General features: G+C 34.8%; 1 protein-coding gene across 3 annotated transcripts; it reads left to right on the forward strand.

Annotated features, from left to right (window-relative positions):
- The first annotated feature begins 201 nt into the window (after nt 1-201).
- LOC120209487 (expansin-A6-like) lies at nt 202-24,616 on the forward strand. 3 transcript variants are annotated; one of them, XM_039208482.1, is made up of 5 exons: nt 202-395; nt 501-819; nt 1,343-1,670; nt 20,867-20,886; nt 24,604-24,616. In XM_039208482.1, the coding sequence occupies exons 1-3, from the start codon at nt 230-232 to the stop codon at nt 1,650-1,652; spliced, it is 795 nt and encodes a 264-aa protein (XP_039064413.1). In that variant the 5' UTR covers nt 202-229; the 3' UTR covers nt 1,653-1,670; nt 20,867-20,886; nt 24,604-24,616. The 3 variants fall into 3 exon arrangements, with proteins under 3 accessions (XP_039064413.1, XP_039064414.1, XP_039064412.1); XM_039208483.1 differs by lacking the exons at nt 20,867-20,886; nt 24,604-24,616 and adding an exon at nt 20,665-20,683; XM_039208481.1 differs by lacking the exons at nt 20,867-20,886; nt 24,604-24,616 and having other exon boundaries at nt 1,343-2,052.
- Nucleotides 24,617-25,299: the final 683 nt, after the last annotated feature.

Below are 25,299 nucleotides of genomic sequence, written 5' to 3' on the forward strand. Positions count from 1 at the left end.
GTCTTCCAAATTCGGAGACATAGACTTGGAAGCAAAACTAAACATGTCCTAAAAAATAATAACTTATTAAAATGAGAATGGACTGCATTAATTATATTTACATGTAGAGTAAATAATTTATTATGGGCCCCCATTCCTCGGCCCTTCCAACTCCTCGATAAGTACCCACCTTCTTCCCGCTTTCTATTCGCCCCAAATTAACGAATCGTCTCTTGAAAAAACAACAACAATGGCTGCTTCTTCTTCTTCTTCTTCACTGAGATTGCTCTATTTTGCTTCATTGATGTGTCTTTATGCTATAGCGAATGCGAAAATCCCTGGGGTTTACACTGGTGGACCTTGGGAATCTGCGCATGCTACTTTCTATGGTGGCAGTGATGCTTCTGGAACTATGGGTATTTATTTGTTCTGAGATTTTGCTGTGTTTAGCTTACAAGAACAGTAAAAATGAAAACTCTATATGTTAAAATGTGTATCTGGCTTTCCTTTTTTTTGTTAAGGCGGTGCATGTGGGTATGGGAATCTGTACAGCCAAGGCTATGGCGTGAGCACAGCAGCATTAAGCACTGCACTGTTCAACAATGGGCTGAGCTGCGGTGCTTGCTTCGAGATTAAGTGCACCGACGACCCCAGATGGTGTAAGCCAGGCAACCCTTCCATTTTCATTACTGCCACTAACTTTTGCCCTCCTAATTTCGCTCTCCCCAATGACAATGGCGGCTGGTGCAACCCTCCTCGCCCTCACTTCGACCTTGCCATGCCCATGTTCCTCCAGATCGCCGAGTACCGTGCTGGTATTGTCCCCGTTTCCTTCCGCAGGTACGTCGGCTAAAATTTCCTTAAATTTTGTTATTTTGAACTGTTAATTCTTATATCTGGGTAAAACAGAAAATTTTTATTCCGTGTTTGTGTACATTTAATGCGTTTTCAGCTGGAATTTTCTCAGGAACCAAACAGTGTTTTGTTACGAATATACTGTATGAAATTCTATATATAAAAAACAAAGAATAAGCCTTTATCAGCTCATAATGTCGGTGTCTGTTGAGATTTTGAGAATCAAACCCAGAATTTAATGTCGTTCAACCCAATTTAGACCCAGCGGCTGATCCGAGAAAGGACCCAAACAACCCTTGCCCTTAGAGCTACGTATTGCCAGGGTATTACCGTAAATTTACTGGTCACTAAGATTTTCCCTGAAAATCAGACATCCTTAAAACGACAAACTTCACGACATCCCACGCGCTGAAACCGTTCTCTCATCATCAAATGCGGAAATGAAGGATTTCTTTTTTTAATTTTTGATGTTTACATAAATGCCCTTTTATTTTTAATTTTTTTACAGAGTGGCTTGCCGGAAGCAAGGTGGAATCAGATTCACGATCAACGGATTCCGATACTTCAATTTGGTTTTGGTGACCAACGTCGCGGGTGCAGGGGATATCGGGAAGGTGAGCATCAAGGGAACCAACACCGATTGGTTGAGCATGAGCCGTAACTGGGGTCAGAACTGGCAGTCAAACTCCGTTCTGGTTGGACAGAAGCTCTCGTTTAGGGTCACCGGCAGTGACGGACGGACCTCCACCTCCTGGAACGTGGCACCGGCTAATTGGCAGTTCGGCCAGACCTTCACCGGAAAGAATTTCCGCGTTTGAAACACACTTCCTCTCCCTATTTAAACTTATATAAATATAGTTTCATTTTGTTTCTGGCCCTTCAATTTTCTTTAATTTTCTCGGGAAAATTTGAAGTTGTGGGTAAAAGTAAAAAACGTGCTTTTGGGTAGAATTCACTTACGCAAAAGAAAGAATAGATAGGAAAGTCACCAAGTGAAGTCGGGTGGGTAATTTTCTTTTCTGGAACTGATATTTGGTTTAAGTGTTTTGGGTGTGGATTGTAATGAAGCTGGAAGCAATGGTAAAAAAAATTCCAGCTGATGGTAAAAAGGTTGTAAGCTGAAGCGGCTGCAAATCAAAGAAACATGTAGCCCTCAGTTGTTGGTCGTACTATAGTAATTTCATTTTTACTGCTATAAAATGGTCTTTGTTTTAGTCCTTGGATACGTTTCAAAGGAAAATCAAAACGTAATATTAAGATTTATCATCTCATATAACTTACCCTTTGTAACTTTTTGTGTGGTTATTACTTTGGGCCAAATAAAATTTAAAAAATAAGGGAATCGAACCCGCCACCACATAGTTCTGACTACCGGAGGTCTTCCACGGAAGCTGCTCTCAACCCGTTGGGGGCAGTCTACTACCTTACTTCTCCTTCACTCCATTACATATGAGAATATGTAATAGGGTCAGCTAATTTATATTTGTGAAGAAGAGTCAAAGTTAAACCCACCAAACTTTAGAAAAGATCACCAGGAACAATCCATTTCCGATACTAAATGAAAATAATGTCACATTTGTGGATCGTAGTTTAGTTGGCAATTGAACAAGTTACACAGGTCGATGGCAAATCTTGATACTAAATGAAACACACGTCTCTCAAGAAGTGGTTGGTTTATGATTGGAAGGGTTGCGAGCATTTGCATGAGATTCATTCTATACGCTTTTCTATACACAAGTTAACGTTCTCCTGTTGGCCTCTTCTTGTGTATAGCTAACCAGGCGGATAACCAAATAGTTAAATGCATGATACGAAAAAGAATGTTTAGCAAATCTCCAAGCTACATACGTAAACAGAAGAAAAATAGAGCTGATAGCAATACTTGTCACTAAATACTCCGGAGCCAGAAGGGAAATTAAATGTACTTGAAACCTAGTGATCCACCACATGAATCTACTTGATACGAAGTCTAAACTCGTCACTATCCGGAGCAGCATATCCGTAAGTTCCCATGAGTGACCCCAGTAGAAACATGACTCTTATCACCGGTTGGTCATGTCAGAAAGGGCTCATCGTGGCCGGATGATTGTAGGAAATGGTTTTAACAACGGTAAATCAAGGGAGAAGCGGTGAGCAGCATTTAGGGTTTAAAAATTTTGAAGAACACAAAATATTATGCTCTTAGTATAAAAAATGAATTACAATATACAAGAGTTAAAAAATTGTCTGACTCGTTACAATATAATAGGTTATATACAGGGAGGAACATAGGATTTTACGCTATGGGATGCGAGTTCGAACTTTTATATTTAGTAAAACTATAACGACTTCAAGTTAATATAAAATAACAACTATAGTAATTGATATCAAGTATCTCATCGAAGACCAAACCTCCCTCTGCTACCTTTATGTAAAGAATTCATATCAAGTATCTCTATCTCACGTTTCTGACAAAATGATGTTACCTTTTCAAGTAAAGGATCCCACCCTTCTTTCTGAACTTTTGTATAAGTTTTTTTTAACTTGATACTAAATGCAAAGCATATAGTATATCTTGAGATTTACGTTGCAAAGCTTGACTAAGATTATCAGTGATGCTTAAAATATCTATCATGAGATGCAAGATGAATACAAACTCAAAAGATGTCATCACATCATAAACACTATCTGATTCGCTTCTCTAAGTCAAATTTTCATCATTTATGATGTTCTTAAGAACATAACAAGTAGCATCAAACATCTTGAGCAAGCTACGAAGTGAAGTTAAATGTGAACCCCACCTTGTATGTCTCGCACGTTATAAAATGCCAATATGATTTTTTTCCATTTCTTGGGTCTAACCTTTCAATAGCAATGATATTTGCAATATGACTTACTTTTGCATCTCTCAATTGATCTTCTCTCTTGTACGAAAAGGTAACTAAATTTTTTTATGATAGTTAAATATGAGAAAAATCATGCTACTGGAATCACTTCTTTGGATGTTGCCACCAAGGTCAATTGTAATCTATGAGCAAGTCAATGAATATAATAACAATGGACATTCTTTAAGGAGTAATGCTTGCAAACCGTTGAGTACTCCACGCATATTGCTAGCTGCATCATATCCTTAACCTTTTATATCTTTCACATCGAAACAATGATGTGAAAGAATGTTACAAATCTCTTTCTTCAATGTGAATGAAGTAGTTTCCTTTACATGGACTAGGTCAAAAAATCTTTCATATATAAAACCTTCTTTATCAACATATCTCAACACAATTGTCATTTGCTCCCTTTTCGATTCATCACGAGCTTCATCAACTATGACACAATTTTTGTTCTTCAATTTCATCTCGAATATGCTTTTGTATCCGAGATCGAAAAAGACAAAGAATCTCCTTTTAGATTCTCAGAGAAACATACTTTGAATTCTTTGGAGCATTATTCAAAACCATAGCAACATCATCATTATAACAAGCCAATAAACTTACTAATTAAAGAAAGTTTCCACGATTGGTTGAACCTTATGTTCCATCACGACACCGTAAAGCACAACCTTGAAAGGTTAACCACTTCACAACTTTTATAAAAATTTCAGTAGGAATCAATTTCTTGCAACTTGATGAGATGTTTGTTTTTCAATCACCTTTTCGATATGTTGAAGGGAGTTTATCAAATCATGATAATTTTTCATGGCCTTCTTGTGGATAGAGTTAGCATCTTTCCCGACATGAAGAAAGAAAGCACAAATAAATCCTTCATTAACTTTCTTCCAAGACAGAAAGCCATCACGAGTAAAAGCATTTGATCCAAGAAGTCCAAGAGGCTTATTAAAGAGAAAACATGGAAGATAATAAGTGGTATCCTTGGTTGATGAATATTCCAATCAATCGGGAAATAACTTATACCATGAAGTCAAAACTCGACGTCCACACTTATCAACATATTTTGGATCATTAGAAGGAATGGGTTGATGAGGACCTTTTCCGATATACGCTCGTCGAACTTCATCTTGTTGATTTAGAGGAAAATCCCAAATAGAATTTCGTATTCTGGAATCACGCTCAATAGTAGTGCATCAAAGGTTTCTTGTTCAACTCTTGGAGCTTTACTCGGACGACTATCCGTCATTGGAGAATTAATGGGTGCCAAACTTGAATTTGGAGAGCTCTCACTAATATGAAGATAGCTACTATTAAGTTCGGGCTCTTTTTAATCAACCAAAATTTCAATATGAGAACAACCAATATTACTTTCGGAAGATTCCTTTCTTTAAAAAAATAATCAATTTTTTGATTACCCATATCGAACTTTAGAGGTTCTTCACTCCTCCGTTTCTTGAAATACAATGTCAAATTCCACTCATTAATATCTAAAAAATTATAGTGTAATATTCAAATTATAAAAATATTTTAATCTTACATGTTTTCTCTTAAGTAGTTAAACTAGCTCAATTTACGCTTTTTTTTGTTGCCAAATCTCAATTTGTACATCCTAAACCTAAATTAATAATTCTACTATTATCATTGGATCATAAGTTCTAATTTAGAAAGAATAGTCTACATAATAACTCCCCCATTTTATGCTTTTTTTTTAAAACAGTCCTACTATTTTGCACATACAATTCTCATACTTTTTTATTTAATTTAATCCCAAATTCACTTTTAATTTCATCTAAATTTAGTCTTTAATTTAGATCGAAATTTAGGTTTATAAATATTAAGGGGTGCAAAATATAAAATTATAGGGGTGCGAGATATAAAATTCTAGGGGGTGCGAGATTAGATTATCAATAGAAAATAAGAAGAAAATATTTAAACTATAGAATAATTTGAAATTTCTAGGGGTACGACCGCACTCTAGCACCCCCTTCGGTCCATCCCTGGTTATATAGCTCAAATTCATCAACAAAATAAAAATGACCAAACAGATTAAGATCTAACTAACAATCTAAACCAAACTACTGCTAACAATTTATCTGTAACGTTCTCCCTCCTTCAAGTCATTGATTTTCTTAAAAAAAATTGGTTTTGTGATCGATTAACATCATGCCATAAGCTAGTGTGATACCTGAAAAGAGTCTTCGTTCTTCCTTCATTCACCTTTATTCTTCTTCTTATTCTTTCACGCAACACCACCTATCGCAAACATTTCATGCAGTTTTTCTTCCTTCATCTTTAATGCCATTCTTCTTCACTTATTAGGACGATTTTTGTTGTTGGGAGAATTAAAGGTGATTAAGCTGGGAGAAAGATGATTAAGCTACGAATTTAACGTTAAGTTTTGAAAAAATTGAAAGTTTAGGTACTAAAACTAATAGTTTAGGTATAAAACACATTAAGATTTTAACGACGGGATACTAAAATGAAATGAAAACTAAACGTTAGATATGATTTATGGTTTTGAAAAAATTCAAAGTTTAGGTACTAAAACGGATCAAAACTGATAGTTTATATACTAAATGTGTAGTTTACCCAAATATTTTCATGATACCTTGATTGTTAAGCAACAAAAGTATCTTGTGAAAGAAGCTACAGACAACGAAGAAAACGAGAGGAAAAAAAAACTGTCATTAATAAGCAACTCAATTCATTTGTATCCAACATTCAATAGCCAACTTAGAACCAAACCACCACCAGCTGTAATCAGCAAATGAACCAAAGCTTAACTAATATGCACATGAACAATTGCAGGTTCAAGGATATTAGCAGAGAGACAATTAGCCATTACCAAGTCAAAAGTGTGATTACTAAAACTAACTCATCCACGAAACCAACAAATCAAGACCTCATCAACAGAACGTTCTAGGCCAACTAAAGTGTTATTTTGATCTACTTTATCAAACATTGGGCTGAATATTCTCATTCTGTCCAATATGAAGACCACTGTTTTATTTAAGACAAATTTGCTTTGTTTTATTTAAAATCCTAATCTATATCGACTTTATCCCTATCTCAAGATTAGGATTGTAAATGGGACTAAATATATAATAAGATTTTCATGTGCTTAAGATTTAAATTTGAGTTCGAATCTGAGCTTCAGCCGAACTAAGAGTCTGAGTATGTTTTGAGTTCGATTTAAACTTGTTAATTTTAAACTTACAAATTTTTAAATCGAATCAAATTTAACTTTAATTTTTTGAACCAAATCGAATTCAACAATACTCAAATACAACTCGAATTATTTACTGTCATGGTCGAGATGGATACTTTTTTGTGTTTTGTGAAAAAGGGGGCGTGTGAGTGGATTGAGTTTGTCAAGTCATTAGCAAAGAGGGAGAGATGAGGGTGACACCATTATCTGAAAGGAGGTGTAGTGTAGGGTTGTTTCACTGTCATCCAACCATTGCTGGGGGTGGCGGTTTGTTAAAGAAAGAGAAATCAGGTCAGGTCAGGTCAGATGAATCCACTCTCACCGATCCCCATACAATAAAAGAAAGTTGCAGCCTTTTTTGCTTTCGCACTGCTTTGTTTTTAGTATACTATTAGTACGCTTTGCATTTTTTTTCATTATTGTACTTCTGCACATGGCTGCTATCCTCTCCATCACTGCAACGCTCCATCACACCAATGAAACTCACTCTGATCATGCCTTTGCCTCTATCGAAGGGTTACAACTCACATGTTAGAAGAGGAGTATAGTTGAAATTGTAGTCTCCATTTCCCCTTCATTCCTATTAGTAGGGAGTGCTCGATTGAGTCTAATATAATTAAATTAAAAACTTTTGAGTTGTTAGAGTTAATAATTCTCTTTTTATAATTTATATTTTATTTATTTTTTGGGTTGGTTTTTATTTATTAAATTCAAGTCGAGTTGTTTGAATTTATATTTAAATTTAATTATAAATATTTATAATATTATGATATTATCTTATTTTAATTTAAATGATTTTCTATATTCATATACAATATATACATTTCTTCATATTTCTATGTAATATACATATATCATACATAATTGAGGGAGTTGATTCTAACTTGAAAATCTATTTACTAATTACTAAAAATTTTGAGAAATTCAAATTATTGGAGTTTTATTTTATAACTCGATCCAAACTTAAATTTTTTTTTAAGTCAAGTAAAATCAAAAATTAATTTTTTAAATTAAATCGAATTTTTTCACCCCTAATTCCTACCGGAAAAAATGTTGTTGGTTCATGCACTATTTGAATCACATCAAAATTAGTTGATGTAGAGAAAATTTAGATTTCAACTTTAAAGATAGTATTATTAAAAATTAAATATAAATTTATAAAATGTTAACCGTTTAAATAATACATGTTACAGTTTAAAACTCATTTTACGTTCAATAAGAATACTATTTGTTTTAGTATATGTACCAGTAATGAGTTAATTTTTATTTAGGGTGCGTTTGATAATATTGTCTAAAAGTATTTTCAGTCAAAAATTTTGTTTTAACCTTAAAATCAATATCAAACGGATAAAAATTGAAATAAAATCTTATGATATCTAGTTTCAAACCAACCGCAAAAGTTGAAATTTTTAACCTTTTCATTCCACTTTAGGTTTAGAAGTAAATTTATACTTTTACTCTTACTAATACATAGATTCCACTCATTTGCCCTAAAAAACTTTAAATTTTAGTTTACTTTATTTGTTATGTATTTATATTTTATTTCAATAATTTAAGACAAACATATTTAAAAATAATTTATTTCTTAATAATTTATTTTAATCACTTAAAAGTAAATAAAATTTATAATTAATAAAATTTATAATTTATATACTAAAATATTAATAGTAAGTTATTATAAAAATATATTTTATATAATTATATTTTTTATATTTTTATTATAATTTAAATTCATATATTTTATATATAATAATAATAATAATAATTTCATTTTTACAATACTTTTGAATGTCATTTTTCAAAAGTAGTGTCAAACTACCCTTCATATGTAGTCATTCACATGACTTAATTTGAATAAAATGAATGAATGAATTTTGTTTGTTTTTAAAATGTATTATTATTTACGTGATTCTATTCATCTTTTTAACATCACGTTTAAATTTTTACTAATTCTTCTTCATATTATAATAGGTTATATATAAACTTTTATAATTATTATTTTTAATATTATTAATTTAACTTATTTATAAAATAAATGTTCAAATTATATATCGTATTTATTTTAAGTGTCTAAATTTTTGCTAAAGTGTTTAATATTTCATTATGTTATTATTTTATGGTAAAACCGTTAATGTTGGTTAAAAAGAAAATTCCATCACATAATGTTTACCCCTGCATATGATAGAGGCCGGGACACGTGTTGCAATGGAAAATCAATCCCCCATATCGCAGGCTCGTGTGACTCAACAATATACAATTTAACATCATTCATGGGTACTAAACATGTTACACACTACATGCATATCATAGTTATAAAATTTATAATCCTTTTTTAACAAAACTGATACATGCTCTAAAATCTATGATGATAAAAATGCATGTTTCATTGGACTAATGTTTCTACTCGAACCTATTAAAGGAAAAAATCTCGTATATTTAAAGCATATATATTCGCTAAGTATAATGTGAGTGAATTCTTAAAAGGTTATGACTTTTCTCCCTTTGATTTTTTAGATTCGAGGACGAATGCTTTTGAAGAGGGGGAGAATGATAAATGTACCACAAGCCTCGCATAAAAGGAAGGTGGATTTGATCCACACGTCCAAGCCTTAGGAAAGAATAGCAGAACAATAACAGACTTGAGACGACTTTTTAAATGGAATCCAGGTGTTATTTGTTTAACATGTCTTTTGGAAATAGGACATGTTCTCTCTTAGCTTTTCAATGATACTTGAATCGCATCAACCTGGTGGCAAAAACTCAAGATACGTCCATTTTAGCAAAGACAACACATTCAAAAATTTCTATACATGATTAATACGAGATTTTGTAAATATTACGAATTATCAATATTTTATTGATTATTTGTAATATAACTCGATATAGGATACTTTACTATCTTATAGGATTATATTTATTGTTTTATTAGGAATTAGAATCAAAACATCCTTAGTTTATTATTATTTTATTCATTAGTTATGTAGGACTTTGGAAATCCTCACTTATATAAAGGAGACTCCATTCATCATTGTAATTCAGATTTCTTTGAATAATACAATGTGAGTACGTTTTTGCAAGTGTTGATTGTTTTGTACCTTCGAATCATTCGTCATCATAAAGTTCTTCAAGTTCTTTGTGAGGGAGATCTTCACACTCTAATTTGCATTTTTATTGCGATTAAGAGAGCTGGTTAGAGTCGATTATTAAGTTTCCCTAGTCAATTACAATTACGATGGTCCGTAGGACATTTATCCATTATCCTTATCATCACCATTATCGTCCCACGATAAATACATCACCATATCCATCTTCACGCCAAACTTATATATACCAGAGGGAATTTTCAATTCAAGTTCTTTCATATATTTATTTATCTTTTTGTAATTCTTTTACAAATATATCATCGTTATTACATTATCTTCCTAATCATCATCTTCTTGTGTGATTTCTAACAACTTTCCCATTCAAGAAACCCTAGTTTGTGGGGGAAACCCTAGTTTGTGGGGGAAACCCAAATTTGCATCCAATCTTGTTTCTTTGATTAGGTATAGATCACTAGGCTTGATTTTCAAATTCGAGCAACATTCATCACTCTGTTGCCATCTATTATCAATTGATATCATATTTGGATCGATTCTTGGAGAGAATCAAATAATCTTGCTAGTTCTTGCACACTTAAATTGTCAAGGTATCCTAGCGGAGCTAATTCGCAACGATTGATTGCTTTCAGGATCCTTTTGAATTCTTTTAATTTTATTTCAATTAGTTCTCATTAGTTTGATTTTTCATCAAAAAGAAAGTGAAAAATTCGAAAAATTAAAAAAAATTAAAAAAAACACAAACAAGGGAATTTGGATATGAAATTTTTCATGAACATTCTTCATTCAAAGAGTTGTGTAACCCCCTAGACCCGGCCTATGCGTTTCGACTAAGTCTAGTGGATCACATTATGATTATTAAAGACATTTTTCGCAACCATTATTCCATCAATATAAAATCACATTATAAATAACATGAAATTATAAACCAATTTTACTATCAAAATCCAACTCGTAAATATAGTACAAATAAATAATAATTTAATTTAAAACATGTCTTCAAATTCAAAATCACAATAAACCGAGCAGTATTAGCAAAAGAGTTATCATTATAAAATCTGATATTTTAAAATAAGGTCCATGTCACCAAAATAAAGTCAACTTGCCAGATAAAAACATTACAATCTGATTTACTTCAAGAGATATGTTGATCCTCCAAGTGCTCGAACCAAGGTATCTAACCAACAGTATCTGAAAGGGGAAAACATTTTCAAAAGGTGAGCTAGGCTCAGTGTGTCCCAACATTTCCATAAAATCACAATAGGTACAAATCATAGTCCAGTAATCTCACAAATTCGTAAAAGAGTTTAACTTTTTGAAAATCATAGTTTAAACCCTTTTCTGGTACACCATCAGTCGTTCCCAAAATTATTTTCCATATAGCTTACTTTATGCACATAGCAAAAAGAAAGCCGACTTAAGGATAGGCTCTGAAGCTTGTATCCTTAAGCCCAAGTCAATAAGTCCATATAGCTTACCCTAAGCACACAGCAAAGGAAAGCCGACCTAATGAAACATCTTGGGGCCCTCAAGAGTCACATTAGGCCCAGTTAGCTTGATCAGAGCTATTCCATCGTATTTCAATTCCAAAATTCAATTGCACCGTGACATAAATTCCATAAATCCAAAAACATGGTAATCATATACCATTTCAAAACAAAAATTAGATAGCAGCCATATTCCATAAATTGTCACATTAAATTGGTGCATCCATAAAACAATAGCCAATGAATTCGGTGTACCACATATTAAAACCAATAAAATAGTTCAATAATAAGTAGGGAACATACCTCGACAATAGGTTCAAATAGCAAATTTACTGATTGCTGGTTTCACCACGCTCTGCTACAATTTTCGAACGGGTGAATACTGGCACACGTGGTTTAACTGATCTAGAAGAGCTGGGTCGAGCTGTCGAACGATCCGGAGAGTCTCTTGTACCTTCAAACAATAATAATCTATCAGTCCCAAATCTTATTTAATTGTTCAAAGCTAGTCTTCTTAAGTATATAAGCATTTTTCGAGTTTGACTATCAATTTGGGGTATTTCGAGTCTGAATTTGGCCAAACGGATTGCGGAAACGGAATCAGGACGTCGAAAAATATAAAGTATGACTTTTCGGAAATTCAGATTCTTGATCAAAGTCAAAGTCAACCACTTTGACCGTCGATTTGGAGACCTTTGGGTTTGAATTTGGTGAAACGGACTGTGGAAATGGATTTGGCACGTCGAAAACTATCAGGATAGGTATACTCGGAAAAGATTTACAATCGTTTAAGGGTCGGTCAAAGCCATTTAAAGTTTTGGTCAAAGAAAGTCAACGGTCAACGGTCAACGGTCAACGGTCAACGGTCAACGGTCAGCGGTCAACGGTCAATGGTCAACGGTCGGGTCGGGTCAACGGTCGGGTCGGGTCGGGTCAACGGTCGGGTCGGGTCAGACCGGTCAAACCGGTTCAGACCGGTCAAACCGGTTCAGACCGGTCAAACCGGTTCAGACCGGTCAAACCGGTTCAGACCGGTCAAACCGGTTCGAACCGGTTGAAACCGGTCAAATCGGTCAGAACCGGTTGAAAACCGGTTAAACCGGTTTCCAGCAGCTACTCGCCCTGCGGCGGCGCGTGTGGCGCTTGAGGCGTCCTCCGGGGCCCTAAAAATCCCGGAAAAATTTCTAAAAATTATTTTGAGCGATTTCAAGATACTTACAACGATCGGTTCAAATTTTTGAACGGCGGAGAGCTCGATTTCAAATCGGCCGAATCTTTGACTGCACCACCTCCTCACGCGCCGCCGTCTACGGCGGACAAGGTTGACACCGGTGAACTCGGAACGACACAAGGAACACGATGGTGCGGGAGGTGTCGTAAACTGAGCAACGATCAGCGGTGAATTTAAGATTTCCTCGGCGATTGAGCTAACAAAACCGTCGCTACTTTGACTGGAAATTCCCGACGTTTGGCCGCGTTTCGCTTCAATTAATTTGAAGGGTTTGTTCCTCGCTCGATGATGAACACAACGGTAGTTTCAAAACAACGACCGGAATTCGGACGGCGTCGGAATCGAGTTTGGAAGTTGTGTGCGTGAGGAAGGATTTGTGAAATTGATTTCTGTTTTTCAAAACAGAAATCACGCATATAACAATTGCCTGCCGACACTCCAAGGTTAAATTCAGGGCTTGGTCCCTGAATTTTCTTTAACTTTAAAACAAGCTCCAAGTTTTAAAATCTTTCAATTCAGTCCCAATTTTCGCCAAATTTTCACAATTAAACCCTCTAATTTCAATTAAATATTATTTTGAAAATCGGGTTGTTACAATTCTCCCTCTCTACAAGAAATTTCGTCCTTGAAATTTACCTTATGAAAATAGATGAGGAAATTGAGCCTCCATTGACTCCAATGTCTCCCAATTAGCTTCTGAGGGACCTCGATTACTCCACTGAACCTTGACCATTGGAATACGCCTATTCCGAAGAACTCGTTCATCTCTCTCTAAGATCTGAATGGGCTCTTCCTCATATGACAAATCAGGTCTCAGGTCTACATCCTCAACCTGAATGATGTGATCTGGATCTGGATGATATCGCCTCAACATTGATACATGAAAGACATCATAAATACGACTGAGCTCAAAAGGTAACTCAAGCTGATATGCAACAGGTCCTACCCTTTTCAAGATACGAAATGGTCCAATAAATCTTGGACTCAATTTACCCTTACGCCCGAATCTCCATACTTTCTTCCAGGGTGAAACTTTTAAAAAAACCTGATCTCCAACCTCAAACTGTATATCCTTCCTCCTTTGATCTGCATAAGATTTCTGCCTATCAAATGCCTCTTTCAGACGGTCACGGATTAATCTGACTGTGTCCTCCGTCTCACGCACTAACTCAGGTCCCAACATTTTTCTATCACGCAAATCAGTCCAACAGATCGGAGTGCGACATTTACGCCCATAGAGTGCTTCATAGGGTGCCATACGAATGCTGGTATGATAACTGTTATTGTAAGCAAATTCAACCAAAGGCAAAAATTTCTCCCAGCTACCATGAAAATCGATTACGCAACCCCGCAACATATCCTCAAGTATCTGAATCACTCTCTCAGATTGACCATCAGTTGTGGGTGAAAGGATGTGCTATAATCCAATCTTGTTCCCAAAGCCGTATGTAGCGCCTTCCAAAATCTCGAAGTAAATCTCGGATCTCGATCAGAAATAATAGACAATGGAACACCATGCAATCTGACAATCTCTGAAATATACAATCTTGCCAGCTTGTCCAAAGTATAATTTACTCGCACAGGAATGAAGTGAGCTGACTTTGTAAGTCTGTCAACAATCACCCAAACTGAATCTTTTTTCGAAGGAGTCATAGGCAAGCTAGTAACAAAATCCATAGTAATACGCTCCAATTTCCATTCAGTCATCTTAATAGGCTGTAACAAACCTGATGGATGTTGATGTTCTGTCTTAACTTGTTGACAAGTCAAACACCTCGCTACAAAATTTGAGATGTCCTTCTTCATGCCGATCCAATGATACCTCTCTCTCAAATTCTGATACATCTTATCTCCACCGGGGTGCATAGCATATGGACTACTATGATCCTCAGTAAGGATAGTCTGTCTCAACTCAGCATCATTAGGCACACAATACCGACCTTTGAAGCATAGAACTTCATCCCGGTCAAGGGCGTAATCTGAGCTTGTCCCCTGCTCTACTTGCTCAAAGATGGGAAGCAAGGAGCTATCAAAGGGCTGCTTAGCCTTGATCTCATCAACCAAGGTCGGCTTAACTTACAATTCTGCTAACAAAGTGCCATCGTCATATAAATTCATCTTGGCCATTAAAGACCTCAACTCCGATACCGTCTTTCGACTCACAGCATCTGCTACAATGTTAGCTTTACCAAGGTGGTAATCAATCACACAATCATAATCCTTTAGAAGCTCTAACCAGCGACGCTGTCTCAAATTAAGTTCCTTCTGGGTCAGAAGATACTTTAAGCTCTTATGATCCGTGAAAATGTAACACTTCTCTCCATAAAGATAGTGTCTCCAAATCTTCAAGGCAAAAATTACTGCTGCCAACTCTAAATCGTGAGTAGGATAGTTACTCTCATGCGGCCGCAGCTGACGGGATGCATAAGCCACCACCTTACTTTCCTGCATTAAAACAACCAAGTCCTGAATGTGAAGCATCACTATACACTGTAAAATCCTTCCCGGACTCTGGTTGAATCAACACCAGTGCTTGAGTCAAAACCGTCTTTAATTTCTCAAAGCTCTCCTGTTATGCCTCGCCCCAGTCAAACGGTACATTCTTCCTTAACAACTTTGTCAAAGGAGAAGCAATGATCGAGAAGCCCTCAACAAAACGTCGATAATAACCAGCCAAGCCCAAGAAACTACGGATCTCAGATACGTTCTTAGATCGTTTCCAATTCATAATAGCCTCTATCTTGCTGGGATCGACCTGAACATCTCGCGCATAAATAATATGCCCCAGAAACGACACTTCTTGAAGCCAAAACTCACACTTGCTTAGTTTGGAATATAGACGATGCTCTCTCAAAGTCCGCAGAATGATCTTCAAATGCTCGGCATGCTCTGCCTCAGTACGAGAATAGATCATAATATCGTCAATGAAGACCACCACAAATTGATCCAAATATGGTCGGAACACCCGATTCATCAAATCCATGAAAGCTGCAGGAGCGTTCGTCAAACCAAAAGGCATTACTAAAAATTCATAATGACCATATCTAGTGCGAATGGCCGTTTTTGCAACATCAGATCCTTCAACTTTCAATTGATAATACCCCGAACGAAGATCAATCTTAGAGAATACAGTAGCTCCTCGCAATTGATCAAATAAGTCATCAATCATGGGTAGTGAGTATTTATTCTTGATCGTCATCTTGTTCAATTTCCGATAGTCAATACATAATCTTAGCGACCTATCCTTCTTTTTCACGAACAGAACTGGAGCTCCCCATGGTAAAGTACTATGTCAGATAAATCCTCGATCGAATAATTCTTGCAATTGGACTTTCAACTCCTTAAGTTCCTTTGGAGCCATACGATAAGGTGCCATAGAAATAGGTGAAGATCCCGGATAAGTCTCAATCTCGAACTCTACCTCTCTATCAGGAGGTAACCCAGGCAACTCCTCCGGAAAAACATCAGGAAACTCGCTAACTGTACGAATCTCCTCGATCGTGGACAATGCACCTTTGGTGTTTAAAATACAAGCAATGAAGGTCTCATATCCCTTCCGGATCATATCGCTGAAACTATATTGGAGAGATAACCACGCCGTTCACCAATTAACACAACAGTCCGACCATCCGAAGTCTTCAGAGTAGCCCGCTTGTATTCGCAATCCAGCTTTACCTTGTGTTTATTCAACCAATCTATTCCAAGAATTATATCAAACTCCTCTAAAGGAAGCTCCATAAGATCAGCGAGAAAAATTTCCCCCTGAACCTCAAGAAGACAACGCCAGAATACTTTATTCACTAATACCGCTTGTCCTACTGGACTTGTAACTGTAACAGTATTTTCAGTGTTCTCAATCGAAATCTAAAGGTTTCGAGATACCGAGCTCGATACATAGGAGTGAGTTGAGCCATTGTCCAGTAATGCAAAGTATGAGATATAATAAATAGTAAATGTACATTCAATAACCTCAGGTTCATCTCTGTCATCCCGACGTCTAGTGGCATAAACCAAAGCTGACTGTCTAGCCTCAGAAGCTGTTGGCCCTCAATTTTGCTGAGGTCGGGCTCTACTGTCTGTCCTGGACGCTGATCCTCGAGTCTTTCCTTGACTACGATCTCTAATTGTGGTCTGTACTGTAATCTGAGAACGCACAGGAGTCTGAGTAGCGGTCTACTCAAACGAAGCTAGCTGAGGACAATCCCTCTGATAATGACCACTAGATCCACACTGATAGCAAAGACTCATCTTCTTACGACACTCTCCTGTGTGTTGTTTACCACAATACTCACAAAGGAGTCCATGATAATACGACGAGGAACCGTCTCGACTGCCAACTAACGGTGAGGATGCTGCAGGCCTAAAACGTGTATTGCTTCTCTGAGGGGCCAAAATATGAGTCCTCTTCCCGGACTGTGCTGATGACTCAATATTAGTCGCTCCTATGATCGATGTAGTCATGCCGATACCTGCGGCAGAAGGCAGATTTGTTGGGGTCGTAGGAGCATGATCACCTAACGAAGGTGGGGGATCTATTAGTATCCCATCGATCGGGTCTGTAAATCTAGCCACTCGACCTCGTCCACGGCTAGTTTGACGACCACGTCTAGCACTAATTTTGATGGATCTCAAGTTTACTCTAGAAGATGAAACTTAGGGTTAGATAAGCACTTGGAGTCTCAAACACAGTTAAAATTCTTAATAATTTTGTGACATGGCCTTAGTAACCTGTTTTGTAAAATATTTCAAAACCGTATTTTTAATGTGGACTCATACACAGTCCGAGGGTTAAAAACCAAAAGCTCTGATACCAATAAATGTAACCCCCTAGACCCGGCCTATGCGTTTCGACTAAGTCTAGTGGATCACATTATGATTATTAAAGACATTTTTCGCAACCATTATTTCATCAATATAAAATCACATTATAAATAACATGAAATTATAAACCAATTTTACTATCAAAATCCAACTCGTAAATATAGTACAAATAAATAATAATTTAATTTAAAACATGTCTTCAAATTCAAAATCACAATAAACCGAGCAGTATTAGCAAAAGAGTTATCATTATAAAATCTGATATTTTAAAATAAGGTTCATGTCACCAAAATAAAGTCAACTTGCCAGATAAAAACATTACAATCTGATTTACTTCAAGAGATATGTTGATCCTCCAAGTGCTCGAACCAAGGTATCTAACCAACAGTATCTGAAAGGGGAAAACATTTTCAAAAGGTGAGCTAGGCTCAGTGTGTCCCAACATTTCCATAAAATCACAATAGGTACAAATCATAGTCCAGTAATCTCACAAATTCGTAAAAGAGTTTAACTTTTTGAAAATCATAGTTTAAACCCTTTTCTGGTACACCATCAGTCGTTCCCAAAATTATTTTTCATATAGCTTACTTTATGCACATAGCAAAAAGAAAGCCGACTTAAGGATAGGCTCTGAAGCTTGTATCCTTAAGCCCAAGTCAATAAGTCCATATAGCTTACCCTAAGCACACAAAGGAAAGCCGACCTAATGAAACATCTTGGGGCCCTCAAGAGTCACATTAGGCCCAGTTAGCTTGATCAGAGCTATTCCATCGTATTTCAATTCCAAATTCAATTGCACCGTGACATAAATTCCATAAATCCAAAAACATGGTAATCATATACCATTTCAAAACAAAAATTAGATAGCAGCCATATTCCATAAATTGTCACATTAAATTGGTGCATCCATAAAACAATAGCCAATGAATTCGGTGTACCACATATTAAAACCAATAAAATAGTTCAATAATAAGTAGGGAACACACCTCGACAATAGGTTCAAATAGCAAATTTACTGATTGCTGGTTTCACCACGCTCTGCTACAATTTTCGAACGGGTGAATACTGGCACACGTGGTTTAACTGATCTAGAAGAGCTGGGTCGAGCTGTCGAACGATCCGGAGAGTCTCTTGTACCTTCAAACAATAATAATCTATCAGTCCCAAATCCTATTTAATTGTTCAAAGCTAGTCTTCTTAAGTATATAAGCATTTTTCGAGTTTGACTATCAATTTGGGGTATTTCGAGCCTGAATTTGGCCAAACGGATTACGGAAACGGAATCAGGACGTCGAAAAATATAAAGTATGACTTTTCGAAAATTCAGATTCTTGGTCAAAGTCAAAGTCAACCACTTTGACCGTCGATTTGGAGACCTTCGGTTTGAATTTGGCAAAACGGACTGCGAAAATGGATTTGGCACGTCGAAAACTATCAGGATAGGTATACTCGGAAAAGATTTACGGTCGTTTAAGGGTCGGTCAAAGCCATTTAAAGTTTTGGTCAAAGAAAGTCAACGGTCAACGGTCAACGGTCAGCGGTCAACGGTCAACGGTCGGGTCGGGTCGACGGTCGGGTCGGGTCGGGTCAACGGTCGGGTCGGGTCAGACCGGTCAAACCGGTTCAGACCGGTCAAACCGGTCAGAACCGGTTGAAAACCGGTTAAACCGGTTTCCAGCAACCACTCGCCCTGCGGCGGCGCGTGTGGCGCGTGAGGCGTCCTCCGGGGCCCTAAAAATCCCGGAAAAATTTCTAAAAATTATTTTGAGCGATTTCATGATACTTACAACGATCGGTTCAAATTTTTGAACGGCGGAGAGCTCGATTTCAAATCGGCCGAATCTTTGACTGCACCACCTCCTCACGCGCCGCCGTCTACGGCGGACAAGGTTGACACCGGTGAACTCAGAACGGCACAAGGAACACGATGGTGCGGGAGGTGTCGTAAACTGAGCAACGATCAGCGGTGAATTTAAGATTTCCTCGGCGATTGAGCTAACAAAACCGTCGCTACTTTGACTGGAAATTCCCGACGTTTGGTCGCGTTTCGCTTCAATTAATTTGAAGGGTTTGTTCCTCGCTCGATGATGAACACAACGGTGGTTTCAAAACAACGATCGGAATTCGGACGGCGTCGGAATCGAGTTTGGAAGTTGTGTGCGTGAGGAAGGATTTGTGAAATTGATTTCTGTTTTTCAAAACAGAAATCACGCATATAACAATTGCCTGCCGACACTCCAAGGTTAAATTCAGGGCTTGGTTCCTGAATTTTCTTTAACTTTAAAACAAGCTCCAAGTTTTAAAATCTTTCAATTCAGTCCCAATTTTCGCCAAATTTTCACAATTGAACCCTCTAATTTCAATTAAATATTATTTTAAAAATCGGGTTGTTACAAGTTATCTCGAGTAAAGCAATCAAGTAAATCAAACATTATTAGTTTATTATTATTTTATTCATTAGTTACTTAGAATAAACAAATGAAGAGAGTTTTACAAAGTTTAATGAGACAACCGAGATTAAAACTAAACATAGTATTTAAATCTTAATTAGAGTATATAATCATATTGCAAATCAAACTTAACATACAAGACAAAGCATTTCATAACATTTCTTGTAAGTAAAGTTACATAAACATAGTAAAGCATTTATTCGTATTTTTATTTACTTTAGTCCGATGTTCTATTAATAATTAACGGATAATTCGGATCTTACCTCCTCAAGTATCAGTATGATACAATAACTAGAGTTGTTCATGGACGGTTAACCGTTCCATTTAGTCTAAACGGTCAGTTAACTGTTATAACGGTTATAAGATTTTTTAATCGTAACCTAACTATTAAGAAACGGTTAACCGTTATTAATGGTTCAGTTACAGGTTAATCTATGGTTAACCTATTACAATTATTTGTCAACTTTTTTTCATAATTCATACTACAAAAAAAATATATAACTTAACACATACTTACACCGATATAAGTGAATAAAATAAAAAGTGTAGCACTTAATGCATACTTATATCGGTGTAATTATGTACATCTCTATATATTTTAGTACCTAACAATAAACACATAATTATATTGGTGTAAGAATATTTCTATATTTTCAAAGAAATAAAAATTAATAACGATATATATATATATATATATATATATATATATATATATTAAATTATTTGTATACAAATTTTATTAAATATATATAAATTATAAATAGTAAAAACTCTATTAAGTTATTTGTGTAAAAATCTAATAAATTAGAAATATATAATTATAAATTTAATTTCTTAACGGTTGACCGTTGGTTAACCGTTTATCAAAACTTATAACCGTAATATTAACTGTTAACCATCAGTTTTAGCAGTTCGGTTAACCGAAACCGCTTAATATTAACGATTCGATTAATTAATATGTTAAATATAACAGTTATACTGATTAACGGCTACGTTAATAACCGAAGTCTTTAAATAACCATTACACAAACACTATGGTTCATATGATATATCAATTGTCCCTGAAACTAAATTAATAACCGATGCTCATTTTAACACATTAACAAAGTTTCACAAAGTTTCCATTTACATTATCAGTGCCAAACATGGAAATTAACATATTTTCATAGGGATATCATAATTCACATATCAAACACAATTATTAATACGTTAGGAGATACCCAATCATTGAAATTTCACAACAAAGTACACAATAACATTCCTTATCAGCTCTCATGCTAGCAATCTGCTCGATTTAGAGCCAGAATAAGTAGTTCAAGCGTATTATACCTACATAATCGAATTCAGAGCAAACATATACACAAAATAAACTCGATTTCAACGACGCTCATTCAATTCCAACTTACGATATTTCTTAGATTGACGAGTTAATTGATTAACTTGAATTTTCTCATTTCTTTTGAGGTTATGATAAGACATTGTTCTTCAAAACATAAGAACACAATCAAGAATATTTCAATATATCACAAATTAATACTAGATCTCGTATTAATGACATGCATGAACCCTAACTTCATTTTAAGATTTCTCACCAAGCTCGGAACTAAAAATGAATGGTGTCAAATGATACGATCATACTTGGGGTTTCCAAAACTACACTTATATTGAACATGCACTAAGATTTTTTTAGAAAATAAAGACCCTCTCTCGCTAAATCATCAAGGTACATCAATGACTTTAAATGCTTGAAAAGGACGACACAAAGAGAGAGAATTTCCCTTTTCAATTCGGTCGAAAAACAAAACAAATGATATTTAGAGGAAAGTCTTAAGAATCACAACCTAATTTAAGACCGAAGACGATAGAAATATATGCAACAGAAAATATGGTAAAATGTATGATATTTTAGGTTGAACGTAACTTAAAATGTTAATTTTTTTCTACTATTTTCAATTAAACCTAAAATATTACTTTATTCATAATATTTTCGGTTGACATCTGAAAATGATACCTTATAAATTCAATCGAAAATATTACTTAACCTAAAATATTATGTTTTTTATCATATTTTCGGCTATGTTCATTCATGTCATAATTTAATGTCTAATTAAGTTGTCACACATCATAATCACCTGATATTTTGGTGTTTTTTAAGGTACACAAGTCTTAAAATTCCATTAAAAGCCATTAGTATTGTTAATTGGTTTAATGATCATGTAACACTTCACTTATATTTTTATTATAATTTGATTCTTAAACTTTCAATTTTTTTATCGATAAAGTCTTAATCTAATCTTCCTTAATTAAACTGAATTTATCAAATATAATACATTTTTCAACCGTTTAAATAAACATTTCAATTTGATCATCATAGTAAACAAATAGTTCAAAAAATCCTGATTTCTTTAAAATCATATGGAGGAACTTCTAAAATTTATCGTACTCCATCTCAATTATAAAATTTTTATCCTATTATTTATAGGGTATTGTACTAATTAAATAACTCTATAGTACATACCTAAATACAGAGTTAATAAAGAAAATAAAACTAAACAATAAAAAGAAGGGTAAACTATACATTTAATACCGAAATTATTCAGTTTTGATCTATTTTTAATACTTAAACTTTTAATTTTTTTAAAATCATACCTAATATTTAATTTTTATTTCATTTTAATATCCTACCTTTAAAAACTTAATACGTTTAGTACCTAAACTATCAGTTTTTATCTATTTTAGTACTTAAACTTTTAAATATTTAAAATTTAATGTTAAATTTTAAATTTATTATTAAAATAAAATAAAATTAAAGTTTTTAATAGAAATATATTAAAATGAAATAAAAATAAACTTTAAATATAATTTAAAAAATATAAATATTAAAATAAATTAAAATTAATAATTTAAATATTAAATATGTAATTAATTAGAAAGAAAGAAGAAAAATGAGGGGTGGGAGACGTAACATATCACTGACACCTGCGGGGGTACTGAGCGGAGCAGAAGGTCAAGTCTCCATCAGACTCGTCTCCTTGTGCCGCGAAACGCGGACTATAGTCCTCTTCCCCTGGGCCTCACCTTCCTGCGTGGCTATCCCTCCTATCATATCCCCCAAACATCCTTTCCCTTCTCTTCTCTGCCCTGCACCTCTATTTGTTTTTCTTTTTTTCAATTATCATTAATCAACGGTCCTGATGCTTTCTTATTTTATTTGATAATTGGTAGAAAAAGGGCGCGTTTTAAGCACTGAAATCGAGCGTACGTACGCCACCTGTATTCTCTCGGTAGTTTTACTGGAAAACTTGTTTTTGTTCTGTCTAGTGGGAACGCAACATTGAAGGAAGTAACCACTAGACTAGGGTTTTGCAGGATATGCCGGCGTCACCCCATTCCCCTGTACACCTCCCCTCCTCTAGACGTGAGTGTTTGATTGGTCGAATCATATACAAATGTTTTAAATTATTTAAGTTTCATCATTTTTATTTTATAACTCGAAATTGGTTATAAAAATTGAGTTGATTTAATCAAGTTAAAATTTTGAGTTAGTGTTTAAATTTAGTTGTAAATGCTTATAATATTATTGATTTTAATTTAAATGATTTTTTATAACTATATACAATATATATATATATATATTTATATTTTTCTAATATATATATATATATAGTCGAGAAACTCAACTCAAATTTAAAAATCAATTCATTACTAAAGTTTTGATTTATTCTAATTGCAATTCGAGTTATTGGAGCTGTATTTTACAACTCAATTTGAACTTGAGACTTTTTCTGTTTGAATCGTATTTATGAACTTACATGTCGAAGTCAATTCGAGTTAAGTTTTTTCTAGTTAAATTGAGTAAAAAAAATCAATTTTTAATTCAATTCAAAGTTTTAACTTGATTTTTTGGGAATTTTATTTCCTCATCTAGCTTAGATATTTAACAATTCTCTAGTGGAATCCGGACGTTTAAAAGGAAGAAATTTTCAGCAGCTAGAATTTTCGTCATCTGATGATGCGTCGGGTGACCTTATAAGACTGTGGGATCCGAACGTTATTTCAGTAGAGCGGAAAGTTGTCCAGAGAAGGGTGACTGTGCTTAAAGGTCGCCTACACCAGATTAACATGCAGGTGGGGCTGATTAATGTTTACGGCCCGAATGATCAAAGTGAAAGGAGAGAATTTTTTTCCTCGTTGATGAATCTTATTGATGCTCTTGGTCCACCAGTCATTATAGGAGCAGATTGTAACACCGTGAGATCAATTAAGGAGAAAAATGTGAGGAGCACCGGATTTGGCTGCCATGAGAATTTTCGTTGACTTTATACAGTTATGCGATTTGATCGATCTGTCGTTAGTAGGAAGTGTGTTTACATGGATCGAAGGAGGTACAATGACCTCAACTAGTAGGCTCGACAGGTTCCTATTATCTCCAGAGGTTCTGGATCAGCTTTCAAGTTTAATGCAGACTGTTAGGCTCAATTGATCAAACTGAAAAAACATTTAGAGATGGTGAATTGATTTTGATAAAGTTTGGGAATCTTAAACGAAAAATAAATTATATTTTTTGCACAAATAGATTTATAGTGGTTCGATTTTCTCAACCAAAGTATACATACATTACCATAGCTTTCCACCACTAAAGATTTCAACAAATTCACTAATTTGTTCTTACCTTTAAGGATAAGGTGTAATCTTATAACTTTATCTTTTCAATGACTAAGATAAAAAACTGTAATTTTCCTGAGGTTAAACTAGAACCACTCTCCTTTTTCTAAGGTTTAATTGTGTATAAACAAGAAGACCTCTCATGATGGGTGTTTACAAAGATTAAGTTCACAAAAAAAAAAACTATGCAATTAAGCCCTATACACTTATGTAGAAGAGAAAATGAATAAAATATGAATGAAAACTCTTTTCTCTTGATTTCTAAGCTTGGATTGGTGTAGTAACATTCTTCAAGTGTCATTAGGTTGTTTATCTAAGTTGGAATGAGTTACTAGTCATTTCTAGTCGTTGGAGATGAATTTTGGCTGTTAGAAGCTAAAAAATCTGTAATGTTGCATAGGGGTTTTGAAACCACTAAAGAGGATTTCGAATCTGCCTTTAAAAATTCGACCGTTGGAACATGAGGGGTTTTGAAACCTTTAGGCCAATTTGGCTACTACCGTAGGTGTTTCAAAACTAATAAGGGGGTTTCGAAACCATGCCCAAAACTACCTAACTTCACCTTTTAAAATCTTGAATTATTTTTGCAATGTTTGAACAAATTCAATTAAATCCAAAAATATTTGCCCTTATTTGTT

The sequence above is a fragment of the Hibiscus syriacus genome, unplaced genomic scaffold (genome assembly GCF_006381635.1).
Source record: "Hibiscus syriacus cultivar Baekdansim isolate YM2019G1 unplaced genomic scaffold, ASM638163v2 tig00018999_pilon, whole genome shotgun sequence".
NCBI classification, from domain to species: Eukaryota; Viridiplantae; Streptophyta; class Magnoliopsida; order Malvales; family Malvaceae; genus Hibiscus; species Hibiscus syriacus.